The sequence below is a fragment of the Brachyhypopomus gauderio genome, chromosome 4 (genome assembly GCF_052324685.1).
Source record: "Brachyhypopomus gauderio isolate BG-103 chromosome 4, BGAUD_0.2, whole genome shotgun sequence".
NCBI classification, from domain to species: domain Eukaryota; kingdom Metazoa; phylum Chordata; class Actinopteri; order Gymnotiformes; family Hypopomidae; genus Brachyhypopomus; species Brachyhypopomus gauderio.
This window is the reverse complement of record NC_135214.1, coordinates 19586042-19606799: the sequence shown is the minus strand read 5'-3', so window position 1 is coordinate 19606799 and position 20758 is coordinate 19586042. Positions and strand designations below refer to the sequence as shown.

At 43.2% G+C, this 20758-nt stretch overlaps 1 protein-coding gene across 7 annotated transcripts in view; it reads left to right on the top strand.

Moving 5' to 3' along the window:
- The window catches only part of b3galt1b (UDP-Gal:betaGlcNAc beta 1,3-galactosyltransferase, polypeptide 1b), a 72596-nt gene extending 54000 nt beyond the window's left edge, over nt 1-18596 (top strand). For all 7 annotated transcript variants that reach the window (XM_077001213.1, XM_077001216.1, XM_077001215.1 and 4 more), the window contains 2 exons: nt 16254-16291; nt 17326-18596. In XM_077001213.1, the coding sequence (XP_076857328.1) occupies nt 17576-18571 (996 nt within the window). In that variant the 5' untranslated portion in view covers nt 16254-16291; nt 17326-17575 and the 3' untranslated portion in view covers nt 18572-18596. The remainder of the gene's footprint in view (nt 1-16253; nt 16292-17325) is intronic.
- Nucleotides 18597-20758: the final 2162 nt, after the last annotated feature.

Here is a 20758-nt window from a genome sequence, read left to right as displayed (position 1 = left end):
GTAGATTCTCTCTAAAACCCTAGTTTGATTGTCCCACAGTGTTGTGATTCCTTCGTTTCCATACAGGGCAACTTGACAGACAACCTTCCCCAAATTGGGAGTTCAATTTTCGACATGATCGTGCCTGAAAGTAATAATGTCGAGGAAAATTGGTTTAAGGTTTTTGTCTTATTAAAACAAACGTGGCGGTGATGAGCTCAGGGAGCAGGTGAGCAGATGAGACGAGTCCACTCCCCCCCCCCTCCTCTTCCTTACCTCGTTCCTCACCACCTCTTCCTACTGAAATGCTTCCATTTCCACGCCACTTTCCCGCAAATGTCTGCCGCTCCGCTTGAAGACAAATGTCAGCACACTTTTGAAAGTTCTCCTTACTAGGTGCTTACAAAGAAATGGGTTCCTTCTTGTGTTAATGGTTCTGTCATAAAGCCATCACAAATTTCGCAAAAGGCAGATCGCGGAACCACTCTGATCCGTGATGTGCTGTTTCTGGAGCCCTGCAGGGCAGGGAAAGTTGTTTCTGGTATGAATGTGCACTGGAAAGGAATGTGTGTTTAAATATGCATTATGTGAATAGTAAATTAGCCTACTGGTTTGCAGGCAGATTACTCGAAAGGGCAATGTTTTATGTTAATTAAAAGATAGTTAGGCAATCTGCCATACGCGACTGTAATAATTAAATGACAATGTCAACCATAATCCAGCTGATAAAACCTGCGTACTTGTGCAGTTGGGACGGGATGATAAAGTAAACAAGTAGTATGTTTGATGGGCGGATGGCCGCGTCGCGTCCACATTGTTCCAGAGCCGTGTTGTCGAGGAGACCCTCAGATAGCAATCAGCTACTACACCATCTGCTCTGGTCTAATGACTACCTGCTACAGCTGAAAGGGATGGCGGGAGGGCAAGATGAGAAAGAGAGAGAGGAAGAGTGATGGAGGCAAACAGAAAAAGACATAGCAGAACGCATGGGAGGGGAAGAGCCGCAGTGCAAATAGAGGGTGGGGGTTCATCATGGACGAGGAGATGGAGATGGTGAGAGGGAGGCGTGTAGATACCCTCTCATTACGTGTAGAGCTCCGTAGATTCCAGCTGTTGTACACACAGAGAAATGCAGACAATCAGATTATCAGTAGCCTACTCACGCACAACACACACAAAATGCTCTTAAATTTGGCAAAGTTAAGCAAATTGCATATTTGGTGGGCCAGTATTTTTGAGGAAATGTCATTTATGCAGTGGAGCTGTGTGTTTGGCCTAAGGACCTTCTGAGTCTAAACAAACAGTCACTTACTTAGGTCAGGTTATAGGAGAGAGGGAGTGCAGTCTCCCATTAGATCCTGAGCCCAAGTGCTATAAAGTACTCCTGAGCATTCGGGCTTTCTGCAGTGTTCTGTAAAAACAACATCTGTCTATATCGTTAAAGTGTTGTGCCACATGCCACACAGTGTTTGTCATGCTTACACATTTGCTATGTATAAGCTGTCATTTGTTATGTGTGTAATGCACATAAAATAACACCCAAGGTCGAGGCCTATAGACATAGTCCATCTTAGCTATTTCATCACTGATCTCAGTCACACTCACTGACTCGTCCAGACCGTGTTTCCATCCTTCCACATCCACACAACTACTCACAAAAATTCATATACAATCATGTGCATGTGCACACACATGCACACACACACACGTAAGCGCACACACACACACAGGCTTGTAGTTTCTACCTCTCATCATCAATTATTTTCATGTCTGTAAAGTGGGAGCTGTTTTTGAAATAAGCTTTTGAGACATTTTTTTAATGGTTTTGTTTTTCATGAATGTGATTTTCAAAAAAACAAAACCACATTTAATTCTCAGTTGTAACTCTCAGTTAAAGGATTGCAAGATTTTCAGTACGTATATTTAGTTCTCGTCATAAAACTGTACTCATAATTCTACTGATGGGCATCGAAGTAGCCTAGGTCAAAGGTCGTACTAACACAACCAGCATTTGTCTTGTAGTGTTCAGGAACTGGTTGGTTAATGTTCTGTGTAGGTTTCACTTAAATGCATTTTATGTACCTCACAGTAAACGCATTGAACTTTGGAAAAGGTGCCAGTATGAGCTTATGTAGTCTGACAGTTGGAGTCCACACCAGCTGTTCAGAGCTCGGCCGTATGAGGCCCTTTCCTGTCCCTTTTCTACACTAGTCTGGTGCAGCGAGTGTGTGAGCTGGAGCCTCTTCTGACGTTAGAGGTCACACTGCCTCCAGAAAAAGGCAAACATCCAAACGTTGGAGTGTAATTAAAAAGCTTTCGTTCAGTACAGCTGGATAACATGAAGACGCGCAGGCAGATTAATGCTGCTCGTTTGGTCTCATTGGCTTGGGCAGTAATTAGTCTCTCATCACCAGGAGTCTCCAACAAACCAACAAACGTAGGACAAGCCTTTGAGTAATACCTCACTTTTATGTGAGGCATTATGTTTATAATTAGTACACTTAAAAAAAAGATGAACAGTATTCACACTTTCTTCTATTCTGTGCTACAAAATGAAATTGTTGCTTAAAAAAGTGTGTGTGTGTGTGTGTGTGTGTGTGTGTGTGTGTGTGTGTGTGTGTGTGTGTGTGTGTGTCACAGATGGATGATGGTAATTGCATTCATACACATGACAGAAGCAACGATTCTAATCCGAGTGCAAGCGAACTCAGGAGAGGAAAAATTCTCACTGTGTGAAAGGGGCTGTTCCTGCCTGACAATTCCTGATCTTTAACAGCGAGTCTCCTTATCGGGATTAGGCCTCCGTACTATACTGGACCACGAAGTGGCGGCTCCCGGATCCAGAATAGAAAGAAAAGAGGGAACAGTTGCACAAACTCAGGTGGCCCTGAAAGCAATATCTTCCGGATCAGGTGGCATATTGCCTCCTCTTTCTCTGCTGAAAGTTCATGTTTGCATGGCATTTCAATTCCAATTTCCACGCTGTTGACATTTCCTGCCGGATGAGGATTTGCATCGGAGAATGATACACTATTCAGAGCTGATTGATGCGACCGCGTGTTATTGCAGTGCAGTATTATATGTTGTGATGTAAAATAGCTCGGCTCTGCCTTTGTACATCGTAGCAAACATTACTCGTTTGATTTAGCCTTTTACAGTAATTGCATCAGAAGCTCTTGCCGTAAGATCGTCGCTCAAGCTGTGTGGCAAAGAGCTACAAGAATGAAGACAGCGTGACACATGATGGCTCTCAGCTGTTAACCGCATATCCCCTCATTAGAAAGCTGAGATGTGCAATAAATAATCTCTTTATCAGGAGACTTGAGCTGCTTCCTCTGTGTCTGTTTTGATCGGCTGCCTGCTCTTGTCCGGCGGGTCTGGTTTAACGTTGCGTTGAAGGAGTGGGAGAGCTTGGATAAAACCAGACAGCGATGGCTGACGTGGCGGCTGGGCTCGTGACGACGGTAACCGGTTCCGCCTCACCCGCTCGGTCGTCCCATTTAAACACACCCACCATCTGGCAGCTGGTTGTCGCGTCAATTAAAATATCAAAGCAGAATCAATGGTGCTTATTTACATTGACCTTTGCACTTGCTTGTCATTCTTCCTTATCTCCTCTCCTCTCTCTCTCTCTCTCTCTCTCTCTCTCTCTCTCTCTCTCTCTCTCTCTCTCTCTTTCTTCTTGTAAACTGTTCTATTATAAGCATTTTGAGATGATGCCTCATTATTTATATTGCGATATGTTGTTGCCAGTGCCCAATATATCCCTGACATTCTGACTTCTCCACAAAGTCTTCACTTCCTCATAGAGTTTGATGGTGGATTATCACAATGCATTTGAGATATGTGAAACCCTTTGTTTAAAAAAAAAAAAACTTTAATTTTCACCTTGGTTGGTGTCCTTAGGAAATACGAGCTCCCACAGCACAATTTTGAAGGAAGTCTAAGAGCTCCTGGGCTTGTGTAACGTTGTAGAGGACAGACTCACTTTGTGTGAGATTAATCTTCTATTCCCTCATCACAGCAATTGCAGTCCGGGACCTCGTTAGGCAGAAAAGGTTCGCAGAGCTAATGTTTTTTCAGAGGACTCTCTGAAATATGGGCACTAATGATGTACTATGCATGCATGTGTGTGCGCATGTGCATATATATATATATATATATATATATATATATATATATATATATATATATGCAAGCAGTAACTTATTATAGCACTAATTATTTTGTCTGTTGTCTCTTAGTGTTTTTAGTGGTGCTGCTCCTATGTAGTTACTGCAACACTGTCAGTTGAAAAATTTTCCATGTCCTGCTTGTCCAGACCATCCAACCTTTGACCTTTGACATGGATCATTTAATGTTATTAAGCATCTTTTGCCTTTTACCTGTGGGAAAGGTCAGCCCCTCCCACCTGTTGCGTGGTATTAAAACACTCTTGATAAAGAAGGATCATCAGACGGCCTGACGTGTCACATTAGTGGCGTTCCAGGTGTCGTTCGATCTATGTTTCGCTGACTTATTTATTTCTCCAGAGCTTCTTCTTCAGCACCTGTAATTAATATGGTTCCCCATGCATTCCTCACTCCACCATGAATCTTGGGAACGTGACTGATGGAGGGGAGGGGAGAAGAGAGCTCCTCTAAATGCCCTCTCCTCAACGCCGAGACACACAAACAGGACCCCCCCCCCCCCCACCCCCCACCCCACCCCTCTCCTGGAACCAAGGAGATTAAAGTATTTAATAATAGGACGGTGAAATTAAAAATGAATCATGAGTGCATAGAGTTCAGATAGCTAATAAACTAATACTGTTTAGGAGTCTTGGTCAATCCCAGATTAATTAATATCTTTATGAGGACTGTACCATTTGCATCCATTTGCATGAAATGCACCATTAAATTTTATATAAGTAAGTGCAGTAAGGTGAGTAACTGCAATGCACTGTAGTAGTGAAGCACACACACACACACACACACACACTAATATTTATATATAAATATGTATTTGTAGTGGAGTACATGAGGTTTCCAGAGGAACAGGGTGTTTCAGACAGAGGTCCTGTGCTTCTGTGAATCGGGGCTTCTGAATTTGCAGTAGGAGGCAAGTTTATATTTTAGAGATGCAGAGAACATTAGAACATTCCTTTCATTTTGTTCTAAATTCCAGTAGTGCAGATCACTTCTTTTTCTTTGAGTTCCCTCGTTTCATTGCTGCCATAGCAACTGGCTTTACATACAGATATATCATCAATGCAGTGTCCGTTAGTACTAAAATGTCTTGTCACTGGAAACGACAAATTTTAATTAAGTTTAATTATGAATGTACGGCGATGTTGAACAAACTGATCAGCAAACCTTCACTAGATGTCTCCAGTATAAAGCTGATAACACCATAATACAGAAGACACCATCTGCAGCAGTGCATGAGGAGGAGTGTGTCCCTCAAGATGATTGATCCTTTCCTGATAGGTACTATAGTGGCTATGTTCATATATTTATATTTAGCACATCTTGACCAGTTGCAGGCTACAATAACACAATTACCTGAATGGTCATTTATGTCACTCTTGACGAGCATGCCTTTAATTCTTTTGTCTCATCTGTAGGAGATCAGTAGAGGAATCATAAACAGAGATGTGTTCTCTGCATCATACAGGATAATTCTGGAGTGTTTAATATTAGCTACAGTATTATTTGCAGGATGATAAGTGAAAACCGAAGAAATTTGTGTTGTCATAACAGTAGATTGTTTAAAGGTCAGTGCATCCACTCTCTGAACTTAAGCAGAATCATTATCACATGGCATCCATAACAAAGTTATGAAAATATTCATGTATTTCCATTCTTTTCTGAAGTCTTCATTCTCACTGCAAACATGGTTAAGTCTTAATAGCTGTGAGTGAGGGATGAGTTGTTTTTTGCAGGCCTTGGAATGTGACCAGTTGTACTGTAAATAAGGATGAAAAACCGTAGGTTTATAATAGATGGTGACATTTAAACCTCAGTTGGTTTCATACTGAACTGAAACAAAAAAAGTTATCTTTGTTTCTTCAAATGTACGTGTAGCAGTACCTGAAAAGGTATCGATGTCTCTCAGGAATGATTAGTGTACAAGCCCAGAAACACTTTATATTATTCATATGTGGTTCGATTTGTGAGTTTGTCAGCTAAACAAACAATTCCAGTCATTCGTGGTCAGATGCTCAGGAGTGTTTTTATCTGGGGTTTTCAGTGTATTACATACACTCAAACATTACATAGAGCCATGCTGATTTATGCCAAGTTCATTGTTTGCTTATTTGCTGCTAGACTTTAATTGAATGAAGGTGCTGTGAATTGCATAATCACTGGAAGCTGTATGTTTGGGGAGGCTCCATCTGCCACAGTCCCGTTGTAATTAGAGGCAGTACGAGGAAGTCCCGCCAGCCTCCAGATGCCCGTTAAAAGCCTCAGAGAGTCAGCCAGTGCGGGATGATGAAATGAGGAAAAGTTAGTAACACTTGTAACAGCCCCGGCACGTGCTGAGGTAACATCTTGTTACATTACTTCCCATTTATATAGCTCGTATAAGGACGTAGTGAACATGGGACGTGAATGGAATGACAGCACGGTCCAGCACGGCATGACAACACAGTGCAACAGTGAGAGGAGACCTGTCTGTCTTCTGGATGATTAACGTTCTGCTCCATGCTGTAGACCTAATAGTTTGGGCAGTGGGTGATTCTTATGTAATGCAGCTGAGAAAGGGGGGAAGGCGGTCCGCTCGCTGTTCTGTCGTCCCGTCGATACCCGTGTCCTCAGAGGCCATTCTGGAGTTGGACACCGATCACCCACTTAGGCAGATGGATGGAGAGGATTTCCGACACTTTAACTACATCGCAATCAGAGTCTCCTGACTGCAATCAATCAACGAATGGTGATAAAAGTCTGCAGGTACCTCGCAGGCAAACTGCTCGGTGGAAGACATCCAGGAAAGGGATTTGAGGCTTCACACGGTCCTGGACAAGGCTGTGATTGGCCATATTACATCAGACTGGACATAAGGAGAGTACTGCAGGGGGGGGGGGGGGGCATATGTGCCTGAACCAGGAGAGTCTCTCTCATGCGCAGAAAGACGAGTGTATTGGCATCAGCGCGAGACCACGTGTTTGGTCTCTGCTGATGTAAAATAATGGCCTTATTGGAAACTCGATTCCGTGTTGTATCTGCAGGCTTGAAATAATCAAAATATGATGAATGGCTGCTGACTATGAAATGAAATGCGCTATTGACCATCTAAGCCTTTCAGGTTTAAATCAAGCTTTACAGTGTGATGTGTGAAGTAGCGAGGAGAACGACACACCAAAAAAAGAAAAAGAAAGACGTTCACATCCTTCTGAGCTGTTGTTAAATCACTGGCAATCACTCCAAGCAGTAAGTGTGCAGTATGTGCAGCTCAGCTGGTGCCATTTTAGAGGCTTTCCAGCACAGCAGTATGGGAGCTATGGAGGCTGATGGGCCTGAAGTGGTTCTCTCTGCAGGTTCAGTCTGGTTGGAGGTCTCTCTCTCTCTCGCTGCTTGCACGCTAACACACACACACACACACACACACACGAGCACACAAAACTCCCGCCGAAAGCCACTCCCCTCCCCCCCACAGGTTTGTCATTACCGCGGTAGGTCCACCGCTGAGGCCCCCCTCACTTTCTGAGAGATGACTCTCATTGTTTCAGACGGGCCTAATGATTTATTTACTGCCTCAGCCGAGCCTGACTTAAAATTAGCAACAAATGGCTCTCGCAGCCAGCGCCTTCCTGCCAGCATCGCCCCCTCTCCTACCCTCCAAGATCCCCCGCAGAGTCTGAGCTGTCGACCCGTCACCGTTGCCGCTGACTGGGCTTAGCACCCGCTAAACCTCCCCTGTCACAGTCGCCTCCACCCCGTCAGTGCACACACTCACTGCTGAAACACCGATACCGCTCCGCTTTAACGACTCAACCGCCACGAACCGTCAACCATATTGTCTGTGTGGATTAAGCTTTGTGGGCTCGCCGACACTTTTGGCGAAATGGCAGCGAAAACACATCTGGTGTTTGTGAAGGCGGCGGGACGGTGTACCGCCAGATGTTTGTCTAAGATAAACCCGCCGGCTTTTTCTGGTGCACTGTAATGATATGGGTTGATGGGAACTCCGATGTAATCGCTGTCTAGACAGGACTGCCGAGTGAGCTCATGGTTCAGATTGCATTCAGACCCTGATACACTGCTGTAGTTTTGACAGCTCGACTGCTTGGTTAGGCTCTATATTATAAAGCCGTCGGTACTGCACTCGGGGCAATTTGCCTAACACGTGGACAATAATTTAAATAGAAGAGAAAGAGGCTAGTAGTTACTTCTGTATAAATCTTGGGTACATCTTGTAAATCCTCTCTTTCTTTCGTCTCTCATTTCTCTCTCTTCCTCCTTCCCTCCCTCTCTCTCTCACTCCTATCCCCTTTTCTCTGTGATATTGGCTAACAGCGTCTGATAATCCTCACAGCTCTCATTATCTCTTTGTCTTGATGAGCTTTTACATCCCGTTCAGACTTGCACGACGCAACGTTCCCAGAAAAAGGAGTCCGAGAAGATGGGGCCCCACTGGCTCCCTTCCAAAGGAGCTTGATGTTCACCACAGACGTGATGGCATTTTAAGTGGAGAAATCATCTGACAGAAATATCAAATCTTTAAAGCATTAATTAGCCTACTTAGAAATGGATGCTGCCTCTGTAACTAATTCCCTCCATATGGAATAATGCAACATTAATGCCGACTTTATGAGATTGTTTTTCTCCTCCAGTTTAGTGCGATTTATCAAAACTTTTCGTTTGGCTTAATGTAGTCGCAGTTGTAATTGTCAGATAGATTTCCTGCCCTTTGCTCAGTGCTATAGCAAAGAACCCAATTTAATTTAGCCTTTGAGCTTCAAATATGTAAATTACAGTCATGTGCTAATGTTTTGCCTGGAGCCTTATGCATAAAACACAAAAGCACTGCAGTTTTGTCTTAGGTAAGAGTTATTGATCATGTTTGAAATGCCAGCCATGTTGGCTCATATGGTTATGCTCTTTGACATTTCATGAGTGATCGGGGCTATAGCGGTTCATGCTATGGAGTACTGAGCTGTACTAGCTGTTCAATCATGCAGTAATTAAAGAAAGGTCACTAGTTGGTGCTGAGCTGTATGTAATTTTGTTTGGGAATATCAGGAAATAATTTGAGAGTATGAAGCAAGAATCTGTAAGTCAAAAAGTGGTGGTAATGACGCTGATGCATTATCTGGATATTTTATAAATAATTTCTAGACACATGATGGGGAACGTGCATCTGTATCCACACACAAGAAGAACTCGTTATAAAATAGCGTTTTCGCTCCCAGACCACTCTGCTGATATTTAATCTGAATATAAACATTACATAATCCCGCATGCGCTGCAAAAAAGTATTGGTTAATCCCAGCTGTGAAGATTATTCCTAGGAGAGTATGATTGCACTCTGGGTTGCTGCAGATCATGCTGCCAGTTTCATTTCTCGAGGTTCAGCCCAAGGTGCCTCCGAAAATAGTTCCGTGCCATCGTGTGCTTTGGTCAGCCTCTCCCCTGGAGACCTGCCTCCCCACTCCCTGTCATGGCCGACATTCCCTACTGTTTCAGAACCCATTACCACCGCCAGCAACATTACATCTCCCACGCGTCGTGTTCCTACAGGATGAGGCCGAAATGACCTGGACAAAAACAGCCTGTGTCATCAGGAATTTTACCAGGGCGCACACATCGACTTTATGACTTTGAGATGAACTGCAGTTTCCTCCTGGCGCGGATAGGTCAGCTTGTGCCGGAGTCTTGTAACCCTGGCTATTAGTAATGATGACAGGCGTGGGAGCGGGAGGCCGGCGACAGACCGCACCCCATCTCCGCACTTTCTTCCCCTCTGTTCTCCTTTGATTTCACATGCATGCCTCTGCAGCCGAGGCAGATCCCGGCTTGGACATGTTGCTTAAATGCCTATTATGAAGGGGAAAGAGCAGTAAGAAGCCAGTGCCCATGCTGGGCTCAGCTGGTGTCTTTATCGTCCGCCTTTTGCATCTGGGCGATTTCAGAAAAGCGGCCATCACCGAGCTTTCCGCTGGCAATCATTCAATTATGTGTTATCGTTCAAAAACACAAAGTCATGCACCATGCTGAGAAGCCTTATCAAGACGCGTTTTAATTAGAAATCTGGTGAGAACGGGACACAGGCAGAAGGAAGACGGCCTGCACGAAGACCTCCGTGCATCATTAAACTGCAGTCAGGCAAAAGCAAACCTTTCAAAACAAGGCAGCAAAAAGCTGAAAGGAGAGGATGACCCCACAAACTGGGGTCCCCCCCTCCCCCCCTCCCTCTCTCTCTCTCTCTCTCTCTCTCTCTCTCTCTCTCTCTCTCTCTCTCTCTCTCTCTCTCTGTCCACAGTTTTATGGATTTTCTTATTTTCACTGTAGCTGTATTTTTAGGTCATATGTGGTTTTATGATGTACAATGCCACAGTGGACCTGTTATAATGTGGTTGTTAAAATTTAATCATTTGAAAAATTGGTGTTTTCATGGCACAGATGTTGCAATGGAATTTATCATAGGATAGACAGACAAAGATTGTCTTTTTGAAGTTTATGACTGTAGCCTTTATCGTTTCTGGAGATATGGACGTTCATGTCCTAGACCTAGCATGTATCAGACTAGAGATGTCTGTATTCCTGAGATGTTTACAAGCTCTGCGTACAGATCCATATGGAGATATGCTTTCTGCAGTACGGAGAACACTGTAGTTGTTCTCTTTATCAAGTGAGGTGCAGAAAGCCCATCTTAACAGCTATATGAAATGCCTGCCTCTTCTTTGATTAATAGATGTGTTTACACCACTCCACCGCTGTAGATATACAAGGAGTCTTTCAATAACCATGAATCACCATGTATTTTGTACCTTGTGGTTGTTTGGTCTAATTATTTCAGTGGCTTGTTTTTTTTCTTAAGACTCAATAGACGGCTTGTCTCATCCTCATCCAGACAGTGGAAGGGTGAATTCTTCTGTGGGTGAAAGTAAAGTTAGAATGCTACCTGCTTTAGCTGTAGCTTTAGCAGTGAAACCACTGACAAAGAGGACATTTCAAGAGGACAAAGAGGACATTGCAAGAGGACAAAGAGGACATTCCAAGACTCCACAGGAAAGTCCCATTATCAAGCTGGTACAGTCTTTTCAAGGGTTTGGTTGATTTTGTTGTTGTTGTCATTGTAATTAAGATGCAGTTCTATTTATTCTAATGGTAAATAAGAATTCCATTTTGGAATTCTTCCAAAGAAGTTGTTGAAGCTTTTATACCATGAATGTAGGCTGTCTCACATAATTACTGGGACGCAGGGTAATATATTATCAGACCTGCAAAGGGCAACTGTATCTGTGTAACATCATTACTCCTCCCTGACCCAGCGTTTGTGCTGTCCCACTACACCATGACTCCTGAGCAATCCCTGCTGTGCATTTAATCCAGTTGTATATTGGATAATACCTCTTCTGTGTGTGTGTGTGTGTGTGTGTGTGTGTGTGTTGGGGTTGATGGATGGTTGTGATGGTGACAGCTTGGGTTCTCTGCCCTTCTACTTCAGACCAGTGTAGTTCCTCAGGGTACAGGCCTGGCAACTGATGCAACCCACTACTGACTCATGAATTAAAACATGAAATTTCCCATTGGAACACGTAGCGCCCTGCGATTCAACCCAGCTAAAGCTCATCTTTAAACGCTCTTCTGGATTTGCCCTGTCTGTCTAGCCTCTGTCCTGGTTTTTTGGTCTCACGTAGAAGTGGACAGTCTCCACGCTAGTGAGACTGTGGCTGCAACACCTCGTCTAGCTGTCTGTTTTCTTCCGCACTACAGTCAAATCCCAAGGCCACTGCGGCCGACGCCGTCCCGACGTCTGATCTGCGATCAACCCGGGATGTTGTAGAGATGTGAGAAGAGCTGCCATTTACTACCACTTAGTTTCACGGGGTCTGGAGTGCGTAGAGCATGTGTTTGGCAGCTGGTACGGTGTGTGCTGCCCATGTATGCACGGGGGTGTACCGCACCACTGACATGCTGTAATTACTGTGTGGGATAGTCAGAGTGTGTGAGAGGTGACGGAGGTGACGGTGCAGACAGAGCGGTGTTACCGCGCGGCACCGTGACAACCACTCCGCCACTTCCCACTTCCTGTTCTGTTGCCGTGTGAGCTCCTGTCAGTCACACAAATGAGCACTGCACCTGTGGATTTATTTAGCTTTTTTAATGTTTATTATTTATGATGGGATTCTATCAACAGTCCTGGTTGCATGAAGGTTGATCATAAATGGAAGGTTGTACAATAAGGTGTTTTTTTTGTGTGTGTTTGTGTGTGTGTGTGTGTGTGTGTGTGTGTGTGTGTGTGTGTGTGTGTGTGTGTGTGTGTGTGTGTGTGTGTGAAAGGGAGAGAGAGCGAGAGAGAGAGTGAATATCGGTATTTTGTGATTTCCCCATTCTGTATTACAAAAGGTCTTATTGTACCAATATTGATTACCACTGTGTTGCTGAATTGTGTAAATTCTATTGGTCCAGTAGAAAAATGCTTTATAGACTGTTTGTAACCTGCACTGTGAGCAGTATGTATACGTATGTGCTGTTTCTCTAAACATGGATAAGAGGAGAATGTAAGTGACATTCCCACAGAGAGCACAGACTCCATAAATGCATATGAATAATGAATTGTGAAGGTGTCCGCTGGTAATTATATGTAGCACATAATTATTAAAAAAAATATGGCAAATGATATGGCAGAGATTAGCCTGTTGATCGCAGCAAGGGAGAGTGAGCTCCAATACAAGGATCAATGCTACACGTTGTGCGCTGGTCAGTACCGGGAAGCATTTCCTCCTGCTATCTTCCACTGAATACACCTCTACCTCATACTAGTTTAAAAACAAAATCCATACTGTGCTTATCAATGATGGACAGTGGCTATCTGCTGCTGTTTTTTTTGTTTCAGCATGGGACATTTGCCCTTTATAAGTCCTTATCTGCTTTTACCGCCAAAACTTTCTCCCCGTCTGTCTGATTAACAAGCTCTGTCCTTTATCTCCATGCTATCTCATCCGTCTGCCTGTGTGTGCACGTGCACGTGTGTGGGCGTCACAGACAAGTCCATGTAAGCTGGCTAGCAGGTCTGATCTTATCTGGGCACTGGCTGGACCCTGTCCTGTAGGGATAATGGGTTGGAGGTAGGTGACTGCCCTTATGCTGTGCCACAACTATGAGCATGTAGCAGACCATGGAGCACAGTCTGATCTTATCATTTTAACTTCCTCCTAACCTTATTTTCCCAAAGTCCCCGGCAGCATCCAAACACTGGGTACTCTGAGGGATTTACGTCTTCCCTGCAGAACACACTGTAATAATTTAGCAACTTTTACACTTATTTCTTTTCTTTTATTTTATGCACTTGTAAGTGTGCATGCTGGCAAGAGAATGCGTTTGCTTTGCTTCTTTGCAAAACAGATGGTCAACAGTGTTTTGTACTTATTCTGAAGCTTAATAAAGAGGTTTATATGCTGTATGCTGGAAATTAAAGGCATTCAAAGCTGTAAATGAACATTGTAAGAGTATTTGTGTATTTGCAGTATTTCTGGTGGAATCGTTATGAGGAGAGCGATATTCTAATGGCCTGCTGAGCGTCTGCTGTTTTTATGAGATATGACTCACTGAAGCCAGAGTGGGGAGAAGCTCTATGAACACTGGACAACCACTCTCCTTCCCCTATCCTGACAAAACATGTCCTTCAAGTAGGACTGCACTGCCTAAAGTCCAAAACTAGGCAAGAAAATGTAATAAAATCTATTATTCATGCTATGTCATTCACCAGATTCAAGTCCAGAGAAATGTCCAGGGCTGTTGCACAAACCCACCCCTCCTCACCCCCACCCCCAGATCACCCTCCCCGCCCCCAAGATCACCCTCCCCGTCACCCCAGATCACCATCCATGGGATCTCCCCACATAAAAATTTCTCAGACACAAAGCGTGTCTGAGAATTGCACACAGCCTATGATCTAGACAGGAAAATGTAAGCAGGAACCCTTTCCGTGTAAACCTAAAGAAATATTCGTAGGTTTTTCAGCGTGTTCTCTGTCTGCCAGACCTGCGGCAAATGATTGCTGCAGTTCTGACCTTTAGAAAGGACATAACCTGTAGCCTCGGATCACACTTACAGTGGATGCATAAGGGATGTAGTAAGGCCTTCTCAGCAACTGGACAGTAGTTCTAAAGGTTTCTTTTAGGTACTCTTTTTAAAAATGTGTTTTGACCATACACTCATGATGCAGCACATGGACATTACATAAAAAAAAGTTCCTGTGATAACTCCTATACATTTGAAACAGGTAATGACAGTATATGGGAATGAATTTGTGGTTGCTAATATACCTTCGTAATGCACAGGTCCCAACACTTCAGGGCTTTGACTGTTAGCATGTCCGCAGGAACGTTCATTTAGGACATGAATGTAAAATTGCGGGACTAGTTGTTCAGGTGACTCTTGATTGAATCACATACTGAAGCAGTTTTAGGCCTTGTGAAACAAGCCCGAATGCATTTTTAAAAGGCAATCAGCTGTTCCTCCCATTCGTTTGTTAATCTGTTAATCTAATGTGAACAATAATTGTCTAGTTTGGTCCAGCGTGTTGCCAATGCAGCATTTGCACAGATTAAACCTTTATGTTCTTATTGATCTTGACCTTGAAGTGGCTCACCCCCAATGATCTTTTGTTCAAATAAGGGCTAATGGTGAAATATGTGAAAACGTTTTATGAAAGAGTTTTATGCTAACTTTTTGCTGCGTCAGTGTGTCATAAATTTAATCTTTAGGATAACTTACAAAATTTGAATGGATCTTTGTTTGAAGTTATTTTCCAACCACAATATGCCTTATTGGTTTTTCTTGTTTGTTTTATATTGTGCCCAAGGGGCTCTCTGCCTGATCCAAAATGTGTCTTTTGTGTGGGATTCGGGCCCCACGGCACACTTGTATTGCCCCGGCAACATTTTAGCCACCCATCACTCCCTCCGTCACTTCATAGACACACCACTGTGTTGGTGCTCTGGGTGCAGTGACAGGGAGCTGGCTCTTTGATCCACTGGTCAGAACTTCCTGTTTTTGGACCTGTTGGACCTGAGTTTGAGTCCTGGGTTAGGGTGGCTCCCTTCAGCCCTGCTCTCGCACTGTGGCCCTGGATAACCTGATGTTGAACTTCAGTTTTCCTTTGTGCAACACACTCCATTTGAAAGATTGTCTAAGTGGAAATGCCAATCTTACACCGAGGGCCCCTCGTCCGCTGAGCTTTGTGTGGTGAAGGAGAGAAGCGGTGGAGAGATGGTGTGAAATTTTAATGGCTTTCATTATGCTGTTCATCACAGCTTGATTAGATGTTCATGAAATTTGGTGTCTGCACCAGGAAATGGCGTTAACTAATCCGTGCTGCATTTCAAAAAATCAGCAGCGACTTGCACAGATCTTTGTCATGGACCATCTTGAGATTCATGTCTATAAGCATATCAACTGCAGGACATGGAGTCACCTAAGGTGCATTTGACTAGCAAGGGTAAAACAAACTTGGAGAAAGTCTTGCCTGGTTTACACGTACAGCTCCTACACAGGCTTGCATGCTCTCAGTTAATGTCCTCAGCCAGACCAATACTATTATTTAATGCTTAGCAGTCTCAAACAACAACAGATGGGCTCCAAAGTTGTGGAGGCTTAAGAAACCTTTGTATTCTCTCATTGTGAACAGTCATAACATTTTACTGCAATGGATCATGCTGCCAGGTTCAGAATACGAATGTAAAATGTAACAAAGCCCCAGAGTTGAGACGAAGTCCATTTGTAGCAGGTAATACGGCAGAAGAAAGCAAAACGGACAGCGCTGGTAGGATCAGGACTTTCAGGACCATAGACAGAATGATCTGCCTGCATAGTGTTCCAAGGAGGAAGTCTTCATCTCAGCACCAATACAGTTCAACAGAGAGTTTAGTTTCGAGTTCAGCTCCAGGTCATATCAACTTATAGATTTAAGTATCAAATTGTTATTTGCTGAAAACGTAAAAACATATAATCTTAACTGCAATACTATAGTCATAAAATCTGGAGCCCAATTGGAAACCATGTTGATGTTTATTTTATAATGAGAGGGAGAGTTGCTGTAATCTTTGTTTGTTTTCTTTTCAGATGATATTTGTCCCCCTATGGAAGGCTGATAATAAATGGTAAGTAAATTAAGCAGCTTTTTGTAGTTATACCTTTTTTTCTTTCTTAAAATGGATAACTTCATTATATTTGTGTGCTTCATGGTTGCTTGTAACACAATCTGAAATTGTGTTAACATCTCAAAATGTGATTTTAATATTGTTGTTTGTTTGCTAAGGACAAAGATTCATTATTCCACTTGAATGCATGTCTAATGAGATAATTTGCCGAATGTGCATAGACACTTTTACTTAGCAGAGTAAACATGTTTTTATTGTTCCGATAAAAACATACTATACTGCAGTTCTCTTATATAGAATGAGAGTTCGGTGCTGCATTGTGATTGGATTCCATTAGATCAGGTCCTTGTTCAGAATCCAAGGATTTCTCCACTTTCTCACGCGTGTGAGTGTGCTTATCCAGGCTACAGGGACCAGATCGAGCCAATAAGCAGCTCCTGCAAAGATGGAGTCCCATTATCAAACAGCAGTGCATCAAGCCCTGAGACTTCTGAATAGTCATTATATACTCATTTCCACAGAAGCTTCTGCACTAATGAATACTGAATCAAGATGCATATTCTTTATATTCTATTTATAACCACCATTCCTAAAACGAGCGCATTAAACATACCTCTGTGCAGTTCAATGCAATTTGACGTGTTTTCCTGCCTTTCCTACCTATTTATGAAGGATATGTAAAGATGGTGCAGTGACAGTAACGCCCTGTTTTATGGATCAGCACATCATGCAGTATATACAGGAGAGCCATTCTCTCCATCTGCTTCCAGTATAATAGTGTCTTTTGTCTACACCGTATAATTATGAATGAGCTTCAGAATGGCCGTGGTTCTCGGGGACACCCACACGCTCTTTGGTTTGTCCCACCACCACCACACCTGAGCCAGGTGTCATTTTCAGCAGACCTTAATTACCTGGTTCAGATGCTTTGGTGCTGGGAATTAAAACAAAGTGTGGACAGGCTGTTGGGGCTCTGTGGACTGGGTTGAGAGCCAGACATTTGAAGCATGAAACATGCTGTTCTTCTTTTCCAGATTTCAATGGATCATGTGAAGGAGAGTCAGGAGGGAAATTTGGAACCCTACGACCGTTTCTTGTCTTTGCTACATGGAGAGAGAATAATTCCGTTCTTCTATTTAACAAAACCGTGAAAATGCATCCTTTTCTGACAGTTAATGTGAAGTGACTCACAGATGCAGATGTGCACTACCTTGCCTGAAGCACTGTCACTAATGGCTGGGAAGCCAGTTGAGATTCACCGCCCTAAACACACATAAACGCTTCATGATGCCTTCAAAAGTGTCATGCCTCTACGTGTTGACAGTTGTTTGCTGGGCAAGTGCCCTGTGGTATCTAAGCATATCCAGACCCACGGCATCATACGTCGGACCGCTGTCTGCACCCGCGCGGAAGACGGTAAAAGTCCACAAAAGCGCCAACGCCACGTTTAGCAACATCCGAACGCGGCCGTTAAATCCCCACGTGTTCGACTTCATCGTCAACGAACCCAAGAAGTGCGAGACGAACGTGCCGTTCCTGGTGATCCTCATCAGCACCACGCACAAGGAGTTCGATGCCAGGCAGGCGATCCGGGAGACGTGGGGCGACGAGAGCACATTCAGCGACCTTCGCATCATCACCCTCTTCCTCCTCGGCCGCAGCACAGACGCCGTCCTCAACCAGATGGTGGAACAGGAGAGCCAGATCTTCCATGACATCGTTGTAGAAGACTTCGTGGACTCCTACCATAACTTGACCCTGAAGACCCTGATGGGAATGCGCTGGGTGGCCACGTTTTGCAACCAGGCGAAGTACGTGATGAAGACGGACAGCGATATCTTCGTCAACATGGACAACTTGGTGTACAAGTTGCTGAAACCAGACACCAAGCCCAGGAGGAGGTACTTCACAGGGTACGTCATAAATGGCTCTCCTATTCGAGACATGCGTAGTAAGTGGTACATGCCCAGAGACCTATACCCAGAGAGCAAGTACCCTCCCTTCTGTTCTGGAACGGGCTACGTGTTCTCAGCAGACGTGGCGGAGCTCATCTATAAGACTTCCCTCCACACGCGCCTTCTACATTTGGAGGATGTTTACGTTGGGGTTTGCCTGAGGAAGTTGGGCATTCACCCGTATCAGAACAGTGGCTTCAATCACTGGAAAATGGCCTACAGCCTCTGTAGGTATCGCAGAATCATCACCGTGCACCAGATATCCCCAGAGGAAATGCATAGGATCTGGAATGACATGTCTAGCAAGAAACACCTCAAGTGTTAGTAACACCCAAGGACTATTGCGTATCTCTGCCCATTTATATATATATATATATATATATATATATATATATATATATATATATATATATATATATATATATATATATATATAAAATGTAAAAGACATAACATGGATCAGTGAAGAAAGGCGAGCTTATGCAGTATTCTTCTTAAAATAAAAAACAGTGATATTTAGTCTACTGAAGATGCCCGAGGTCTTACTAGACCCATCAAACCTTTGCTTAGCATTGAATAAATGTCAGATCAACACCCACCCAGCAGTGGAGAACATCCCACTGCTGTCGCGCCAACGCGAGGTGCCCTAAAAGTGTGCTGACAGCGTTATTATTACTACTGTGCCAAGAGACGGGAGAGAAGGTGTGTCGTGCCGTTTGTTCGAATATGTTAAAGAGGATTCGTGCGAGAAGACTCGCGGTGCTCTCTGGTGATTTGGCTCGTCCGGTCAGCAAGGTGCACGTGGGGTTGGATGAGGCCAAACGCCAACGCTCCTGCTGTATTCTTCTTTTCATTGCACATAACTCCGCCGGACGTCATTCTGTGGAGGCGATGGTGCTCAACGCTAATGGAGAGTGTTAAAAACGGTGTCGCAGCAGATGCTTTTGTTTCACGTGAAAGCGCCCGAGTTCTGTTTGTTTACATGTTGATATGTTGATGTGTGTATTAAAGAAAAGAAGCTTTTCTGAAAAAATGTTGTGAAGATGTATATAGTAATTATGACAAAATTATTTTCTTACTTTCTGTAACTGATGTTTAGCGACTTTGTCTCTACTTCAGATTTAACTGGCTCATATTTGTATTACTACTGTATATGCATTTATATATATATATATATATATATATATATATATATATATATATATATATATATATATATATATATATATATAGCTTGCCACTTAGTATCAAGCATCATATAGTGAATATTTACTGTATTTGGTAAACGGCACTGTAAACACATTCCTTGAAGGAATGCTTCACCTTGTATATGCTACATATCAATCTCTAAGAAGCACTTCAACAAAAATGACAGGACCATAAAAACATTCTATTTTCTAGAACTTAACTGTGGAGGCCAAAATTTAATTTTCATTTGTTTATTTTTTTATTCACTCATACTATTAAAGATTTTGTGACATTTAACTGTGACAAGCCTAGATAATGGTGGAGATGTCCCCACGGGAGGTGGTCGTATTGTTGTATTATACTGTGGATTTTTTAAACATAAAAGACTCGAGCATAATGCAATTCCATTGAAGTGGTCATCTTTTTAATTATTTAATTCATTTTTATTCATTTACATTTTTGATTTAATGACCTACTGGGACTACCACGCACTGAGGAAGTGAGCCTTTTTATTTCCTTTAGCTGAATGCATTCAAAGGGACAAGCTCCACCCAAGAACCTTCATAATAATAATAATAATTATTATTATTATTATTATTAATATTATTACCTGTGGTAATGAAAAAATGTAAATCCATCAGAATTATTCAGACATAATGGTAAACATAAGGGAGTCACTTACTCAGGTATTACATGAGTGCATTCCCTCTAGGTCTGATTATGTAATCTCAACTGGCTTCTTGATTCCAATTACACTGAAAACTGATGTAGTTTCACAGATGTCCCCCAGCCTGTGGTGGTGCCAGGATGCTTTATTTAAATGCTGAGGAAAGTGGAATTTCCCTTTAATAACTTGATGGGGTGGGTGGGAGGGAGGGGGGGGGGGGCGCACACCTGGGAGTTAAGCCGACATTTCCAGATCACCTTATTTCTACCCTTAGGGATTCTTCTGCCACTAACTGTGCCAAACAGTGTCATTTGGCAGGAGTCACAGTTATCAGACGTTGTGCCAGACGCAGCCGGTGCCAGAGTGGGTCTGAGCCAGTGGCCAGACTGAACCCATCTTTGGTATTGTCTGCATGTGGCATTATGAGTGTAGGGATGAAATCTGTGGCTTAAATGGGCATGGACTTGCTGTCACTTTTAGAGCATGGGCCAGGCATCCTTAAGTAGTAATTAATTCCTACTGCTTACATAATCTAAGCACATTAAAACACACTACGTTAACATGTTATAGTATTTTGCCAGACATGATGAATGTATGGTAAACATTTCTAGTGTCTTGTACATGCACTTCGAATGGCATATGAACCTCTGTGTAAAC